Here is a 17,345-nt window from a genome sequence, read left to right as displayed (position 1 = left end):
TTGATAGAGTGTGATCCTTTGTTCAGTTAGCACACCAGGAGTCAGCGTGCAGCATTAGAGCCTTTCTGCAGGAATGGTCTTTTATTTCTATGAGAATCCCATGGTTTTCCCTGTTCTATCTGTGATATGACATTCCCCCTCAGAGTGTACTACTCATGGCACTCCCCAAAACAACACAGCCCTCGCCTCCACACCCAACCCCTACTTGTTTTGGGCACACTCAAGCATGTGAGGCACTTCTCATCTGGAAATTGCCATTTGGTGTGATTTCTGTGGTGCATTTTCTTGATGTTGCTTCCTTCTGAGGTTCCTAAACTTACTGTGAGACAGTTTCCTATTATGTGGAAACTTATCTTTCACAACTCCCTTCACAAAACAGGTCTATTTCCTGAAAACCTTTGTCATCCTTTTTGTCTTTATCCTTTGCCGTACCTCATTCCAAGGAGATTGGCTTCCCTCTCTGGACATCTGGAGTCCTCCGCCAGCATTCACAAGTTGTTCTCTGGGAGTTACTCCACATGCAGATGATCTTTGTGGAGGAGATGTATTAGTGGGAGAGAAAATGGTCTCCCCATGCTATTCCTCTGTCATCTTGGAACCGCACCCCATTTGTAGACTTTTTGATGAAGGCCATTCTGACCTATGTGAGATGATTCCTCATTGAACTTTTGATCTTCATTTCTATAATAATGAGTGATGTTGACCATCTTTTCATGTGTTTATTAGCCATCTGTACCTCTTCTTTGGAGAAACGACTGTTTAAGCCTTCTGGCCGCTTTCTGACTGGGGTCTTTGGTTTTTTTGATATTTAGCTACGTGAGATGCTGGCACATTTCAGAGATTAATTCTTTGTCAGTTGTTTCATTTGCTATTATGTTCTACCATTCTGAGGGTTTTCTTTTACCTTGTTTTTAGTTTCCTTTGCTGTACAAAACCTTTTAATTAGTTCCCATTTGTTTATTTTCATTTATTTCCATTACTTTTGAAGGTGGTTCATAGAAGATCTTGCTGTGATATATGTCAGAGAGTATTCTGCCTATGTTTTCCTCTAAGAATTTTATACTTTCTGGTCTTACATTTAGGTCTTTAATCCATTTTGAGTTTATTTTTATGTATGGTATTAGGAAGTGTTCCAGTTTCATTCTCTTACGTGTAGCTGCCCAGTTTTTCCAGCACCAGTTAATCAAGAGGCTGTCTTTTCTTCATTGTATATGTTTGTCTCCTTTCTCAAGGATAAAATGCGCATAGGTGCATGGATTTGTCTCCAGGCTTTCTATCTTGTTCCGTTGGTCTATATTTCTTTTTTCTTGTGACAGTACTATACTGTCTCAATGACTGTAGCGTTGTAGTAATGGCTGAAGTCGGAAAAATTGATTCATCCAGGTCCGTACTTCTTTCTTAAGACTTTTGCTATTCAGGGTCTTTTGTGTTTCCATACAAATTGTGAAATTATTTGTTCTAGTTCTGTGAAAAATACCATTGGTAGTTTAATAGGAACTGCATTGAATCTATAGATTGTTTTGGGAAGTATAGTCATTTTTACAATATTGATTCTTCCACTCCGAGAAAATGGTATATCTCTTCATCCGTTTCTGTCTCTTTAATTTTTTTCACCAGTGTCTTATAGTTTCTGCATAAAGGTCTTTGTCTCTTTAGGTAAGTTTATTCCTAAGTATTTTATTCTTTTTGTTGCAGTGGCAAATGGAATTATTTCCTTAACTTCTCTTTCTGATTTTTTATTATTAATGTACAGGAATGCAAGGGATTTCTGTGTATTAATTTTATATCCTGTGACTTTACTATATTAATTGATTAGTGCTAGTAATTTTCTGGTGGCATCTTTATGGTTTTATATGAAAAGAATCATATCATCTGTGAACATTGAGAGTTTTACTTTTTCTTTTGCAATCTGGATTCCTTTTATTTCTTTTTCTTTTCTGATTTCTGGGGCTGGGACTTCCAAAATGATGTTGAATAATAGTGATGAGAGTGGGCATCCTTGTCTTGTTCCTGATTTTAGAGGAAATGCTTTCAATTTTTCACCAGGGAGAATAATGTTTACTGTGGGTTTGTCATACATGCCTTTATTGTGTTGAGGTATGTTTCTTCTATGCCTGCTTTCTGGAGAGTTTTTATCATAAAATGGGTGCTGAATTTTGTCAAAAGCTTTCTCTGCATCTGTTGAGATGATCACATGATTTTTATCTATTTGTTAATATGGTTTATCACATTGTGATTTGTATATATTGAAGAATCCTTGCATCCCTGAAATAAAGCCCATTTGCTTATTTTATATGGTCCTTTTAATGAGTCTGTTTGCTAGAAATTTGTTGAGAATTTTTGTATCTATATTCATCAGTCATATTTGCCTGTAATTTTCTTTTATTTTTATGGTTTCTTAGTCTGGTTTTGATACCAGGATAATGGTGGCTTTGTAGAATGAGTTTGGGAGTTTTCCTTCCTTTGCAATTTACTGGAAGAGATTGAGCAGTTTAGATATTAGCTCTCCTCTAAACTTTTGATAGAATTTGCCCTGGGTTTTTGTTGGAAGATTTTTTATTACAGTTTCTATTTCCATGCTTCTGATTGGTCTGTTCTTATTTTCTCTTTCTTCCTGGTTCAGTTTTGGAGGCTATACTTTTCTAAGAATTTGTCCATTTCTTCCAGGTTGTCCATTTTAATGGCATATAGTTGCTCATAGTCATCTCTTATGAGCCTTCGTATTTCTGTGTTGTCTGTTGGAAATTCTCCTTTTTCATTTCTGGTTTTATTGATTTGAGTCTTCTCCCTTTTTTTTTCATGATGGATCTCGGTAACAGTTTCTCAATTTTGTTTATCTTCTCCAAGAACCACCTTGTAGTTTTATTGGTCTTTGTTATTGTCTCCTTCATTTCTTTTTCATTCATTTCTTCTCTGAACTTTATGATTTCTTTTTTCTACTAAACTTTGGGGGTTTTTGTTCTTTTTCTAGCGGCTTTAGGTGTAAGGTTAGGTTGTTTATTTGATGTCTTTCTTGTTTCTATAGATAGGCTTGTATTGCTATAAACTTCTCTATTGGCATTCCTTTTATTGCATCCCATAGGTTTTGAGCAGAGAAGGCAATGGCACCCCACTCCAGTACTCTTGCCTGGAAAATCCCATGGACGGAAGAGCCTGGTAGGCTGCAGTCCACGGGGTCGCTAAGAGTCGGACACGACTGAGCGACTTCATTTTCACTTTTCACTTTCATGCATTGGAGAAGGAAATGGCAACCCACTCCAGTGTTCTTGCCTGGAGAATCCCAGGGACGGGGGAGCATGGTGGCTGCCGTCTATGGGGTCACACAGAGTCAGACACGACTGAAGTGACTTAGCATAGCATAGCATAGGTTTTGAGTGGTTGTATTTTTATTATCATCTTATTTCTAAGCATATTTTGATTTCCATTTTGATTTCTTCAATGATCTGTTACTTATTCAGAAATGTGTTGTTTAGTCTCCATGTGTTTGTGTTTCTTATCGTTCTTTTTCTTCCCCCTGTGGTTGATGTGTAATATTACCACATTATGACCAGAGAAGATGTTGGAAACAATTTCAATTGTGTGTGTGTGTGTTTGTTTGTTTTTAATTTACCAAGGCTTGAATTGTGGCCAAAGATGTGATCTATCCTGGAGAATGTTCCATGTCACTTGAGAAAAAAGTGAAGTTTGTTGTTTTTGAATGAAATGCCCTGTAGATATCAACTAGGTCCAACCAGTCCGTGTATCATTTAAAGCTTATGTGTCCTTTTAACTTTCAGTTTGGATGACCTGTCAGTGCGGTATTAAAGCCTCCCACTATTATCATGTTACTGTCAATTTCCCCTGTGTTAGATGTGAGCACTTGCCTTGTGTGTTGCAGTACTCCTGTGTTAGGTGCTTATATATTTATAATTGTTATATCTTCTTCTTGGATTGATCCCTTGATCATTATGTAGTGTCCTTCTTTATCTCTTTTAACGGTCTTTGTTTTTAAAGTCCATTTTATCTGATATGAGTATTGCTACTCCTGCTTTCTTTTGATTTCCATTTGTATGGACTATCTTTTTCCACCCCTTCACTTTCAGCTGTTTATGCGTCTCGAGATCTGAGGTAGGTTTCTTGTAGACAGAATATATAGGGGTCTTGTTTTTGTTTCCATTCAGCCAATCTGTGTCTTTTCATTGGAGCATTAATCCCATTTACATTTAAGATTATTATTTGTATGTATGATCTTGTTCTAGTTTATTATTTGGGGTTTATTTTTGTAGACCTCTTCTTTTTGTGTTTCTTGTCTAGAGAAGTTCCTTTAGGATTTGTTGAAGAGCTTATTTGGTGGTGCTAGATAGTCTTTAACTTTTCCTTGTCTGTAAAGCTCTTGATTTTCCTTTCGAATCTGAATGAGATCCTTGCTGGATAGAGTAGTCTTGGTTGTAAGTTTTTTCCATTCATCACTTTAAATATGTCCTACCATTTCTTTCTGGCCAGCAGAGTTTCTGTTGAAAGTTCAACTGTTAGTCTTATGGGGATCCCCTTGTATATTCTGTGTTATTTTTCTCTCACTGCTTTTAATATATGTCCTTTGTGTTTAATTTTTCTTAGCTTGATTAGTATATGTCTTGGCATGTTTATCTTGTATGGGACTCTAGGATTCCTCGACTTAGGTTTGTTTTTTCTTTCCCATGTTAGGGAAGTTTTCAACTATAATCTCCTCAAAAACTTTTCAAGCCTTCTCCTTTTGTCTTCTTCTAAGACCCCTATGATTCAAATGTTGTTGTGTTTAATGTTGTCCCATAGGTCTCTGAGATTGTCCTCATTACTTTGTGTTCTTTTTTTCTTCATTGTGTTCTATATCAGTTATTTCACCATTCTGTCTTCCAGCTCACTTATCCATTCTTCTGCCTCAGTTACTCTACTGTTGATTCCCTCCAGTGTATTTTTAATCTCAGTTATGGCATTGTCCATTGTTGATTGTTCTTTAATTCTTCAAAGTCCTTGTTAAACATTTCTTGCATCTTCTTGATCCATGCCTCTGGTCTATTTATCCATGCCTCCATTTTATTTTCAAGATTTTGAATCATCTTTACTATCATTACTCTGAATTCTTTTCCAGGTAAATTGCCTATTTCATCTTCATTTGTTTAGTCTTGTAGGTTTTTACCATGTTGCTTTATCTGCTGGATGTTCCTCTCTCTTTCCATTTTGTTTAGTTTACTGTGTTTGGGGTCTCCTTTCTACAGGCTGCTGCTGCTGCTGCTGCTAAGTCGCTTCAGTCGTAACTGACTCTGTGCGACCCCATAGACGGCAGCCCACCAGGCTCCCCCGTCCCTGGGATTCTCCAGGCAAGAACACTGGAGTGGGTTGCCATTTCCTTCTCCAATGCATGAAAGTGAAAAGTGAAAGTGAAGTCAGGCTGGAAGGTTGTAATTTCTCTTAATTGTGGAATCTCCCTCCCCTTGGTGAGGTTAGACCAATATCTTGTGAAGGTTTCCTGGCTCGTGGGGTTTGTGCCTTTGTTCTGGTGGATGGAGCTAAATCTTGTCTCTTTGAAGGGCAGTGCCTTATCCAGTAGTGTGTTTTCAGATGTCTGTGGCTTCACTATGCTTTTGGCACCCTGTCTGCTAATTTGAAGGGTTGTGCTCCTATTTTGCTGAAGGATTGGCATGGTGCATTAAGCACTGGAGCTTGCTGGCTTTTGAGTGGAATTTGATCTTAGTTTTGAGATGGAGGCCTTTGGGAGGGCTCTCACATATTAATGTTCTGTGGGTTTGGGAGTTCTCTAGAGGTCCAAAGTGCTGGAGTCAAGTCTCCCACCCCTGGGGTTCAGGCCCAGCCCCTTACTTTAGCACCAATATTTCACAGGCCACATAACACAGAAGGCAAAACCCTTAGACTCATGGTAAAATAACTCAACAGCCAAGATCACCCAGAGAGATTCACACATTTGTAAAGAGATTGAAAGAGGGGTAAAAGAGAAAAACAACCAAACAAAATAATGATAAAAAGAAGAGAGAAGAGAGAAATTAAGCCAATAATTGAACCCCTAAATGAAAATTTATACTAAAATTTAATAGACTCTCAAAAATTCAAAGACAAAAGATTAAAAAAATCAAAAACTTTAAAGAAATAATTTAGACTCTTGAAAATACAAGCTCAAAAATAAAACATCTAAAACAAAAATCAAAAACAAATCAAAGCCATGGAATTTATTTTAAAAATAAGGTTTCTGTCCTTTTTAAAAGAGGAAAAAGTAGGTTATAAAATATAAAACTTAAAGGAATAATAAAGAACCACTTCAGGACAGTATGATAAAAAATAAAATGGGGGCAAAAAGAGGGGAAATATATAAAAAGTGGTACTGAGAGGAATGTCCAAGTAATTTGCCTGTTTTCCTGCTCTAGTAGATTTGCCTACTCAGAAAGTCCTCCAGTTTATTTAGGAAGGTCTCTGGCCCTGTTGTAGTCAGTGTGGTGGTCTGCTCAGACTCAGCTCTTATCTTCCTCCAACTTGTACTTGCTCTCAGAGTCTACAGTTGCCCCTAAAGCACAGTCTCAGTCTAAATGCTAAGATTTTAACTGCTACAGCTGTAACTTCTGGGCTTGTTTTTCCCTTTGTTCCTTTGCTCACACAGCCCTTGGTGTTCCACTTTGGGTTTAGGCCTACCTTTGATTTTAAGTCTGTCTCCCACGTCTGTTCACTGCCTAACCATGACTGGGCAAAAGCAGCCACTTATTTGGGCTCAATTGCTCAGTTGTGCTGGGTGAGGGAGGGGTTCAGCAGACACCACTAGAGTGTGTGGGGAGTGCTTGGTGCAACTGGGCCACATGGGGTGTCACCACAGTCTGGGGTGGGTCGTGCACTTTCCCAGGGGAGTTGGTCTCAAGTTGTGGGGCCCCTGGCAAAGCCAAGCTGCTTGGGCTCCCAGGAAGATGTGTCTGGTGACCCACATCCACTCACAGTTTGGTGGTAGTTGTAGTCTCTGGGACTGAGATCATAGTGGGCCCCTGCCTTCCCGCACCTCCTTCTCTGCTTCTGGGGCTTTAGACTGCAGCTGGCTTGTCCCCCTTTGGCATCTGCTTGGGCATGGTCCCTTGTCCGTGAGCACATCGAATCAAAGTACAGCATTTGAACCTTCCTGCAGGAATGATCCTTTGTTTCTCTGCCAGACCCAGAGTTTTCCTGGCCTGCCTTTGCTGTGCTGCTCCAGCCCCCTCAGAGTATCTTCATGGCAGTCAGCCCCGGCCCTCTCCCTGAGGCCCCACCACTGAAGCCTAGGGCCTCTGCAGCAATCCGCCACTCACTGCAGGCAGACACGAGCATGTGAGCCACTTCTCATCAGGGAAGTGCCACTTGCACAAACTCTGTGGTGAATTTTCTCTGTTTTGCCTTCAGAGCACCTGTCTCACTATTCTGCACTCCCCTCTGAGGTTCCGAAGCTCCCCACTGATCCCACCTGTGAGGGAGTTTCCTAGTGTGCAGAAACCAACCCCCCCACCCCCACCCCGCCTGCTTCACAACTCCCTTCCTCAGGGTGCAGGTCTCTATCCTGAAATCCTTTGTCTCCCTTTTAGTCTCTATCTGTTGCTCTACCTCACTCCAATGAGATTAGTTTGCCTTTCTAGAAGTCTGAAGATGTTTAGAAGATGTCTTGTGTGGACTTGTTCTCCACGCAAGTGATTTTTTTATTTGTGGGGAAGAAGGTGTTCTCCATGTTCTGTTCCTCCACCATCTTGAAAGTCCCCCCTACATATTTTCATACTTGTCAACCAAAACAAGAGATTGAATATAAAAGTAGTATGGAAATCAAGCTTTTCTATATACCAGGCCAGATAGTGACATTCTTATTGCAAAATGTTTTTATTTCAGAAAAGTTATTTTTTTCCTGAAAATATTAGTTATCTTTACATTTAATATATTTATGGTTTGTATTTTTACTTAAATATTTAATTATTTTTTAGTCTTAGTGTCAAACATCCTCATAGAAATACTCATACATATAACCCATGTTAACAAAGCTTCTTGGGGTTACCCACTCTTTAAGAATATAAAGGGTTCTTTAACTAGTTTGAGAACTACTCCTCTATGGAGATTAAAATAAAAACTTTAATCATATATAATCTATGAATCAGTAATTTCCATTTTAGGAATTTATAACCTCTTAAAGATGAGACATTATATGTGCAAAGTTATTCATTGTTGGATTATTTTGATTACCAAAAGATTGAAAACACATCAGTAGCACCACTGACTCGATGGACATGAATTTGAGTGAACTCCTGAAGGATAGGGAAGCCTGCCATGCTGCAGTCCATGGGGTTGCAAGGAGTCCAACATGACTTAGCAACTGAACCCACAACAACAAGAGAATTAGCTATACTGAGATACATGCATAAAATGTAATACTATATTATATATGAGGCAGATATAAATGTATCAGTGTGTAATGTTCTCAAAGATATATTAAATAAAAAATTCAGGACTTCCCTGCTGATCCAGTGGTAGAGACTCTACTTACGAATGCTAGGGACACAGATTCGATCCCTGGTCTGAAAAGATTCCACATGCTGTTGGGCAACTAAGCCCATATGCCACAACTGTTGACCCCGTGCACCCTAGAGCCTGTGCTCCTTAACAAGAGAAGTCACAGCGATGAGAAGCTTGCTCAGTGCAGCTACAGAGTAGCCAAAACTCACTGCAGCTAGAGAAAACTCACACATGGCAACAAAGACCCAGTGCAGTCAAAATAAATAAATATTTTTAAAATTCAAGGTACCAGAAAGTATGTAGTGTATACTACTGTTTGTACAAAATTATTTATATTAATGGCATATGAATATGCACAGCCTATGTGGTAAAGAATACACAAGATAAACTGCTTTGGTGATTGCCATTGTAGAGGGATGCTGGGGACAAGAGATGGAAGGAGAATTTCTGAAAACCTGACTGCGTGTCACAATCCTAAAAAATATACAGAAATAGCTGTACCTATTCCCCATCAATCCTAATATTTTAAAATATTTTTCAGTTTTTTTCCCTAAAAGTATATGTCTAATTACTATTTTGGAGTTAAGCCAGATTTAAAATCTAAATCTAACTGATCTTAGTTCTCCCTTTTTGCCATTACATTAAAATCTCCATATACTCTCACAAAGTGCCAAGACATTCACCAAAAACAATTATTTTATGTATAGGAGTAGTTGTTTCACTGCAGTCATGATTTGACCTGCCCAAGAGATACACAGCTTCCCTGGGAGCTCAGACAGTAAAGAATCCACGTGCAGTGCAGGAGACATGGGTTCAATCCCTGGATTGGGAAGATCCTGTGGAGAAGGGAATGGCTACCTACTCCAGTATTCTTACCTGGAGATTTCAAAGGACAGAGTAGCCTGGCAGGGTGCAGTCCATTGGGTTGCAAAGAGTCGAACACAACTGAGAGACTTTCACTTCACTTCACTTCAGTCAGTTCAGTTCAGTCATTCATTCATGTCCTACTCTTTGCGATCTCATGGACTGCATAACATCAGGTCTCCCTGTCCATCACCAACTCCTGGAGTTTACTCAACCTCATTGAGTCGATGATGCCATGTAACCATTTCATCCTCTGTCATCCCCTTCTCCTGCCTTCAATCTTTCCTAGCATCAGGGTCTTTTCAAATGAGTCAGTTCTTCATATCAGGTGACCAGAGTATTGGAATTTCAGCTTCAGCATCAGTCTTTGCAATGAATATTCAGGACTGATTTCTTTTAGGACAGACTGGTTGAATCTCTTTGCTGTCCACAGGATTCTCAGTAGTCTTCTCCAACACCACACAGTTCAAAAGCATCAATTCTTCAGCGCTCAGCTTTCTTTATAATCCAGATCTCACATCCATACATAACTACTGAAAAAACCACAGCTTGACTAGACAGACCTTAGTTGGCAAAGTAATGTCTCTGCTTTTTAATATGCTGTCTAGGTTGGTCATAACATTTCTTCCAAGGAGCAAGTGTCTTTCAATTTCATGGCTGCGTCAAAATATGCAGTAATTTTGGAGCCCCAAAAAATAAAGTCTGTCACTGTTTCCCATCTATTTCCCATGAAGTAATGGGACCGGATGCCATGATATTAGTTTTCTGAATGTTGAGTTTGAAGTCAACTTTTTCACTCCCCTCTTTCACTTTCATCAAGAGGCTCTTTAGTTCTTCACTTTCTGCCATAAGGGTGGTGTCATCTGCATATCTGAGGTTATTGATATTTCTCCCAGCAATCTTGATTGCATCTTGTGCTTCATCCAGCCCAGCATTTCTCATGATGTACTCTGCAAATAAATAAGCAGGGTGACAATATACAGCCTTGACGTACTCCTTTCCTGATTTGGACCAGTCTGTTGTTCCATGTCCAGTTCTAACTGTTGCTTCTTGACCTGCATACAGATTTCTCAGGAAGCAGGTCAGGTAGTCTGATATTCTCATCTCTTGAAGAATTTTCCACAGTTTTTTGTGTTCCACATAGTCAAAGGCTTTGGCATAGTCAATAAAGCAGAAATAGATGTTTTTCTGGAACTCTCTTGCTTTTTTGATGATCCAACAAATGTGCAATTTGATCTCTGGTTCCTCTGCCTTTTCTGAAACCAGTTTGAATATCTGGAATTTCATGGTTCATGTACTATTAAAGCCTGACTTAGAGAATTTGAGTATTACTTTGCTAGCGTGTGAGATGAGTGCAATTGTGTGGTAGTTTGAGCATTCTTTGGCATTGCCTTTCTTTGGGATTGGAATAAAAACTGACCTTTTCCAGTCCTTGGCCACTGCTGAGTTTTCCAAATTTGCTGGCATATTGAGTGCAGCACTTTCACAGCATCATCTTTTAGGATTTGAAATAGCTCAACTAGAATTTCATCACTTCCACTCGCTTTGTTCATAGTGATGCTTCGTAAGGCCCACTTGACTTCACATTCTAGGGTATCTGGCTCTAGATGACTGATCCCACCATTGTGATTATCTGGGTCATGAAGATCTTTTTTTGTATAGTTCTTCTGTGTGTTCTTGCCACCTCTTCTTAATGTCTTTTGCTTCTGTTAGGTCTGTACCATTTTTGTCCTTTATTGTGCCCATCTTTGCATGAAAAGTTCCCTTGATATCTCTAATTTTCTTGAAGAGATCTCTAGTCTTTCCCATTCTATTGTTTTCCTCTATTTCTTTGCAGTGATTACTGAGAGAGGCTTTCTTATCTTTCCTTGCTATTCTTTGGAACTCTGCATTCAAATGGATATATGTTTCCTTTTCTCCTTTGCCTTTCACTTCTCTTTTTTTGGTAGCTATTTTTAATGCCTCCTCAGACAATCATTTTGCCTTTTTGCATTTCTTTTTCTTGGGGATGGTCTTGATCACTGCCTCCTGTACAATGTCATGAACCTCCGTCCATAGTTCTTCAGGCACTCTATCAGATCTTTTCCCTTGAATCTATTTGTCACTTCCCCTGTATAATCATAAGGATTTGATTTAGGTCATACCTGATTGGTCTAGTGGTTTTCCCTACTTTCTTCAATTTAAGTCTGAATTTGGCAATAAGGAGTTTATGACACGTGTACCGGTCACTTCAGTTCAAGCGATACACAAATGGGCAAAAGACAACTTTGATTCAATCTCAAGAGCTTGAAGCAAGACACAGACTGAGTCCTAAATGAATAGTGGACTATGATTAGCAAAAGTAGTTTGTTATTAACGGAGAACATGATCAAGACAGACATAGGCTATGTGTAGCAACCTCAGGTATTAGTGAGGACTAGCAGAAGTACCTGAGACCAATGGTTCAGTCAGAGGGCATAAGCTTTGCCCCACCCTCAGAGGTTCTTACAGAGAAGGCAATGGCAACCCACTCCAGTACTCTTGCCTGGAAAATCCCTTGGACGGAGGAGCCTGGTAGGCTACAGTCCATGGGGTCCCGAAGAGTCAGACATGACTGAGCGACTTCACTTTCACTTTTCACTTGCATGCATTGGAGAAGGAAATGGCAACCCACTCCAGTGTTCTTGCCTGGAGAATCCCAGGGATGGGGGAGCCTGGTGGGCTGCCGTCTATGGGGTCCCACAGTTGGACACGACTGAAGCGACTTAGCAGTAGGAGCAGCAGAGGTTCTTATTCATTAGTTCTGGACGGGGCGTAACATTTCTAGTAAGTTCCTAGGTGATGTTGAGTCTGTGGGACTGGGAGCCATATTTTGGGAATACTGCATTAAAGAACCTGTGGTTTACAGTGTTAATGGGTAATCTGGGGCCAGAACAATGAGTTGTAATTTGATTAAATGATTAGATGATACCACAGGTCAGTTAATTTCAAGATACTGAAAATGTTATGAATGTTTAAGAGGAAACATAAGTGTGACCCTTGCTCATATCTGTCTTCTTTGTCCTCTGCTTAATTAAAACCAGAAAAATTATTACATCAAAATTCATTATAGTCCATTTTGATGGAAACTATTTTAGTATTTTCTTGATTTTTAAAATTAAAATTTGGGGGAAAGTCAGTTTGAATCATATCTATCTCATTAAAATTATCTGTTTTAGAGAAGAATTTCGTTTGAAATTTGGTTAAGGTTAACATCAGATGGAAATTAACATGTGGTTAGTGTGAACTTTAGTCTCTAGCAGTCCTTACATTCAAAAGGCCAAATTTTATGTCACGTTTTATAAAATGAGTGAGTAGAAATGTGATTCCTTCTGTTACAATTTCACTTGAACCTTTGAGAAGTAATTTATCTCTCAAAGAAACTTGAGACATGTAACATGCTGAAATCCTAAGAAGACAGTCTGAAGTTAATAATTCCTGGGACTTCTTTAAGAAATGCATGCTAAGTTCACAGAGTGGTACCTCTATCAAAATGACTTTCCTCATAGTCACATTATTTTTCAGAGAATTTGCATATTACTAGTTCTTAGCCTTGTGCCTCTGACTCATATGAATCATTTTCCTGAAACTACTTTCTTCCTCAGGCTTATTAAAAAGTAAAAAATTCCTGTCGTCTGAGGTTTAAAAACAAAAAAGATATATAGATTATAAAAGACACAGGCTGTGAAAATATTCTAGATTAAAGGAGACTAAAAATAACTGGAAGGAGATCCAACCAGTATACTGGAAGGACTGAATACTCATTGGAACAACTGATGATGAAGCTGAAGCTCCAATCCTTTGGCCACCTGGTGCGAAGAGCCAACTCCATGGAAAAAACCCTGATGCTGGGAAAAATGGAAGGTGAAAGGAGAAGAGGGCAGCAGAGGATGAAATGGTTAGCATCACTGAGTCAGTCCATGGACATCAATATGAGCAAACTCTGGGAGATAGTGGAGGACAGAGGAGCCTGGCATGCTGCAATCCATGGGATCACAAAGAGTTGGAAATGACTTAGCAACTGAAAAACACAGCAAAAATAACAACTAAATGCAATTCTACTCCTAGACTCTGGATCCTATGTTAGAGGGTCAAAAATGCTACAAATGACATTATTAGGTCAATGAATGAAACTGGGATATAGATATAGTACAATAGATATTGTGTGAATTAATAGTTGTACTATGGTTGTTTAAGAGAATATCCCTATTCATAGGAAATGCACACTAAAGTATTTATGGGTGAGAGGCTATAATGTATATAATTATGGTTCAGAAAAAACAATGATTTCACAGAGCACACAAATGATTAAATAAATGGCATAAAATGTTAACAGGTCAATCTGGTTAAAATGTGTTCAGGACTTCTTGTACTACTTTTATTATTCAAGTTTAAGTTTAAATAATTTACAAATAAAAATGTTTTTTAAAAATTTAGAAAAGTGAAACGTGGAATTTAAAAGTTTGTTGCCTTTAAGAGAGAGAAAATTTCCTTAGGACATGAAGTTGGAATCTCAGAAATCTTTTCTATCACTGAGGAAGTGATAAGTGTCAAAAAATAGCACTTAAAGAGTCAACATAAGGAGCACCTTCTTTGATAGAGTTCTAGATTTCTATGGCCATATCTATAAAATATTACTGATAATTCTTACAAAAAGGCATGTTTATGATGTTATGATATGAGTTAGTTATATGTTTAACAGAGGTTATTTGCCAGTATTAAATTTCAGCCAAGTCATGGCCAAAATACTTGGGGGAAATAGGAAACTACTTGGAAGAAAGAGAAACTAGGAGAAAAGAAAAGTGTAAATCAGGATCTAATCTAAGTATTTTTGCCTTTGGGGTAAAAATGAAAGACAGAGACTTGTTAACTGTCTTCTTCTGATTAGTCCCAGAATAATCACAATAAATGATTTGGCTTTTAATGAAGCCTATGATAGGAAGACCCAGTTTATAAATCACATTTTGCATTTAATTCTTACTTGGTGAGCTCTTGTTTTGTTTTTTTTTTTCTAACTATGATATATGTTTATGTCCTTGGAAAGCCTTCTCCTTTCCAAGTATGCCTGCCTAGAGTTGCATCTCTCTCTCAGCTGCTTTCACAATAGTTCAGATGTACTACTGCCATATCACAGATATTTTCTGTACTTCCGTTATTAATTCAACAGTTTTATTTAGTGTTATTCTCCTATAAGTAAGGGTTTGTTATCACACAGAGCATTACCTATGAGAATCATAAGTAATTAAACCATGAAATTAAATCAAAGAAACTCATTTTTCACTATGCCTTTTCCTTGCTGAGGTCAGCTTCCATTGGCTAGCTTTTCATCTCACACAACCTAAATTTTTTTTTCCTATTGAATACATTATTGGATACTTGATAGACTTGTTTTAGTTATATATATCTCTTAATATTGATACTTAAACCTACACAAAGAAGGACTTCTTTAATTGTTAACCCTTATATAGCCATCCAAGTGAAGGAACTAACTACCTTGGCACACATTAAATGATACATTAAACCATTGCACATAAATCCATATTTATTCCAAAGAAAACAAAATAAGGCCCTAAATTTAAAAGCTACATGATTACTTCATTGTGTGAATGTCCCTGTAGAGATTTAACTCTATGACATCAAAATTTGTAAGCTTCCGTCAGGTAGGGGCGGTAGATAGGAGGGAGCACTACAGGAAATGACTCCAAGTTCCTCAGTAACATCATCTCTGGAGGTCTTTGCAGACCATTGTGCAGCTGTTTAAAAATCAGCCAGTTGGAAATGATGTGTGTATTCCCTTCATTTGCTTTTTTTGTGTGTGTATGTGTGCATGTGTGTAGTTTTAATATTTTTTTAAATTTAAATTTATTTATTTTAATTGGAGGCTAATTTGGTTTTGCCATATATCAACATGAATCTACCATGGGTGTACACGTGTTCCCCATCCTGAACCCCCATACTGCCTCCCTCCCCGTACCATCCCTCTGGGTCATCCCAGTGCACCAACCCCAAGCATCCTGTATCCCGCATCGAACCTGGACTGGCAGTTTGTTTCTTATATGATATTATACATGTTTCAATGCCATTATCCCAAATCATCCCACCCTCTCCCTCTCCCACAGAGTCCAAAAGAATGTTCTATACATCTGTGTCTCTTGCTGTCTCACATACTGGGTTATCTTTACCATCTTTCTAAATTCTACATATATGCGTTAGTATACTGTTCTGGTGTTTTTCTTTCTGGCTTACTTCACTCTGTATAATAGGTTCCAGTTTCATCCACCTCATTAGAACTGATTCAAATGTATTCTTTTTAATGGCTGAGTAATACTCCATTGTGTATATGTACCACAGCTTTCTTATCCATTCATCTGCTGATGCAACATCTAGGTTGCTTCCATGTCCTGGCTATTATAAACAATGCTGCAATGAACATTTGCTTTTTTATTGATAAAAATATACTGGTTCTTTTTAGAATCTAGATTGCAGAAAGCTTTATAACTCTTGAAATTTATGCTGTATAAAAGACACTTAAAAGTATATGTAAAGACATCCAAAATAAGACAAATAATAATGGGTTACTATTGACATGCTTAGTTTCCTCCCATGGCAGCAATGATAATTGTCTGAGTCACAAGCTACATTTTTTTAAGTGATGATTTTAACATTAAAGCCCTGAAACAAGGTGTTTTTCCAACATTGGATAAATATTTAACCAAAGAAAAGTGAGCAGTTTAAAACTAGTCATGTCCAGGTAACAGATAGCAAGGGCCAGAGTAATTCTTTAATTGAATCACATAAACTACAAAACCATGCGTCAATCAGATTCCTCAGTTTATCTAGAGTGATGCAGACTTTGAACAGATAGGAAATTTAATCTGTTATATAAGAGCACCATTTTGTGGCCATTAATGAACTTTTTATGTTTCTTTTGGCAGATGGAGATGGAAACATGGATCACTTACTGCCAGGTTGTGAAGACAAAAACTGCCAGAAAAGTGTCATTTACTTGGCAAGATCTGGAGCAAAGCAGGTATATCTACTTGTTTTTTAATGTAAGTAAGGTTACAATCTTGGAAAACAATTTCAGAGGTTAGAAAGGTATTTGAAGAATCAGAAAAGAGAAAAAAACAAAATAAGTTTACTTCCTCATTTTAACTTGTTGTTCAGTCACTAAGTCATGACTGACTCTGCGATTCCATGGACTGCAACATGATGGGCTTTCCTGTCCTTCACTGTCTCCTAAGTTTGTTCACACTCATGTCCATTGAGTCAGTGATGCCATCCAACCACGTCAATTCTCTCCTGCCCACTTCTCCTGCCCTCAGTCTTTCCCAGTATCAGGGTCTTTTCCAATGAGTTGGCTCTTAGTAGCCAAAGTATCGCAGTTTCAGCATCATTCCTTCCAACGAATATTCAGAACTGATTTCCTTTAGGATTGACTGGTTGGATTTCCTTGCAGTCCAAGGGACTGTCAAGAGTCTTCTCTAGCACCACAGTTTGAAAGCATCATTTCTTTGGCACGCAGCCACCTTTGTGGTCCAACTCTTATCGTACATGACTACTGGAAAAACCATACCTTTGAGTATACTGCCCTCGTTGGCAAAGTGATGTCTCTACTTTGTAATATCCTGTATAGGTTTGTCATAGCTTTTCTTCCAAGGAACAAGTCTCTTTTAATTTCATGGCTAAAGTCACCATCCACAGTGATTTTGGAGCCCAAGAAAATAAAATCTGTCACTGTTTCCACTTTTACCCTTCTATTTGCCATGAAGTGATGGGACCAGATGCCTTGATCTTTGTTTTTTGAATATTAAGCTTTAAACCAACTTTTTCACTCCCCTCTTCCACCTGCATCAAGAGGCTCTTTAGTTCCTCTTTGCTTTCTGCCATTAGAGTGGTATCATCTGCATATGTGATGTTGTTGATATTTCTCTCAACAATCCAGCTTGTGAGTCATCTAGCCCAGCATTTCACATAATGTACTC

The 17,345-nt window shown here is 38.3% G+C and overlaps 1 protein-coding gene across 4 annotated transcripts in view; it reads left to right on the top strand.

The window, feature by feature from the left end:
* The window catches only part of ITFG1 (integrin alpha FG-GAP repeat containing 1), a 315,997-nt gene that overhangs the window by 152,779 nt on the left and 145,873 nt on the right, over positions 1-17,345 (top strand). For all 4 annotated transcript variants that reach the window (XM_055552729.1, XM_055552730.1, XM_055552727.1 and 1 more), the window contains exon 9: positions 16,296-16,390. In XM_055552729.1, the coding sequence (XP_055408704.1) occupies positions 16,296-16,390 (95 nt within the window). The remainder of the gene's footprint in view (positions 1-16,295; positions 16,391-17,345) is intronic.

Source organism: Bubalus kerabau, chromosome 17 (assembly GCF_029407905.1).
Source record: "Bubalus kerabau isolate K-KA32 ecotype Philippines breed swamp buffalo chromosome 17, PCC_UOA_SB_1v2, whole genome shotgun sequence".
In the NCBI taxonomy this organism is placed as follows: Eukaryota; Metazoa; Chordata; class Mammalia; order Artiodactyla; family Bovidae; genus Bubalus; species Bubalus kerabau.
This window is presented reverse-complemented; position numbering and strand designations above follow the sequence as displayed.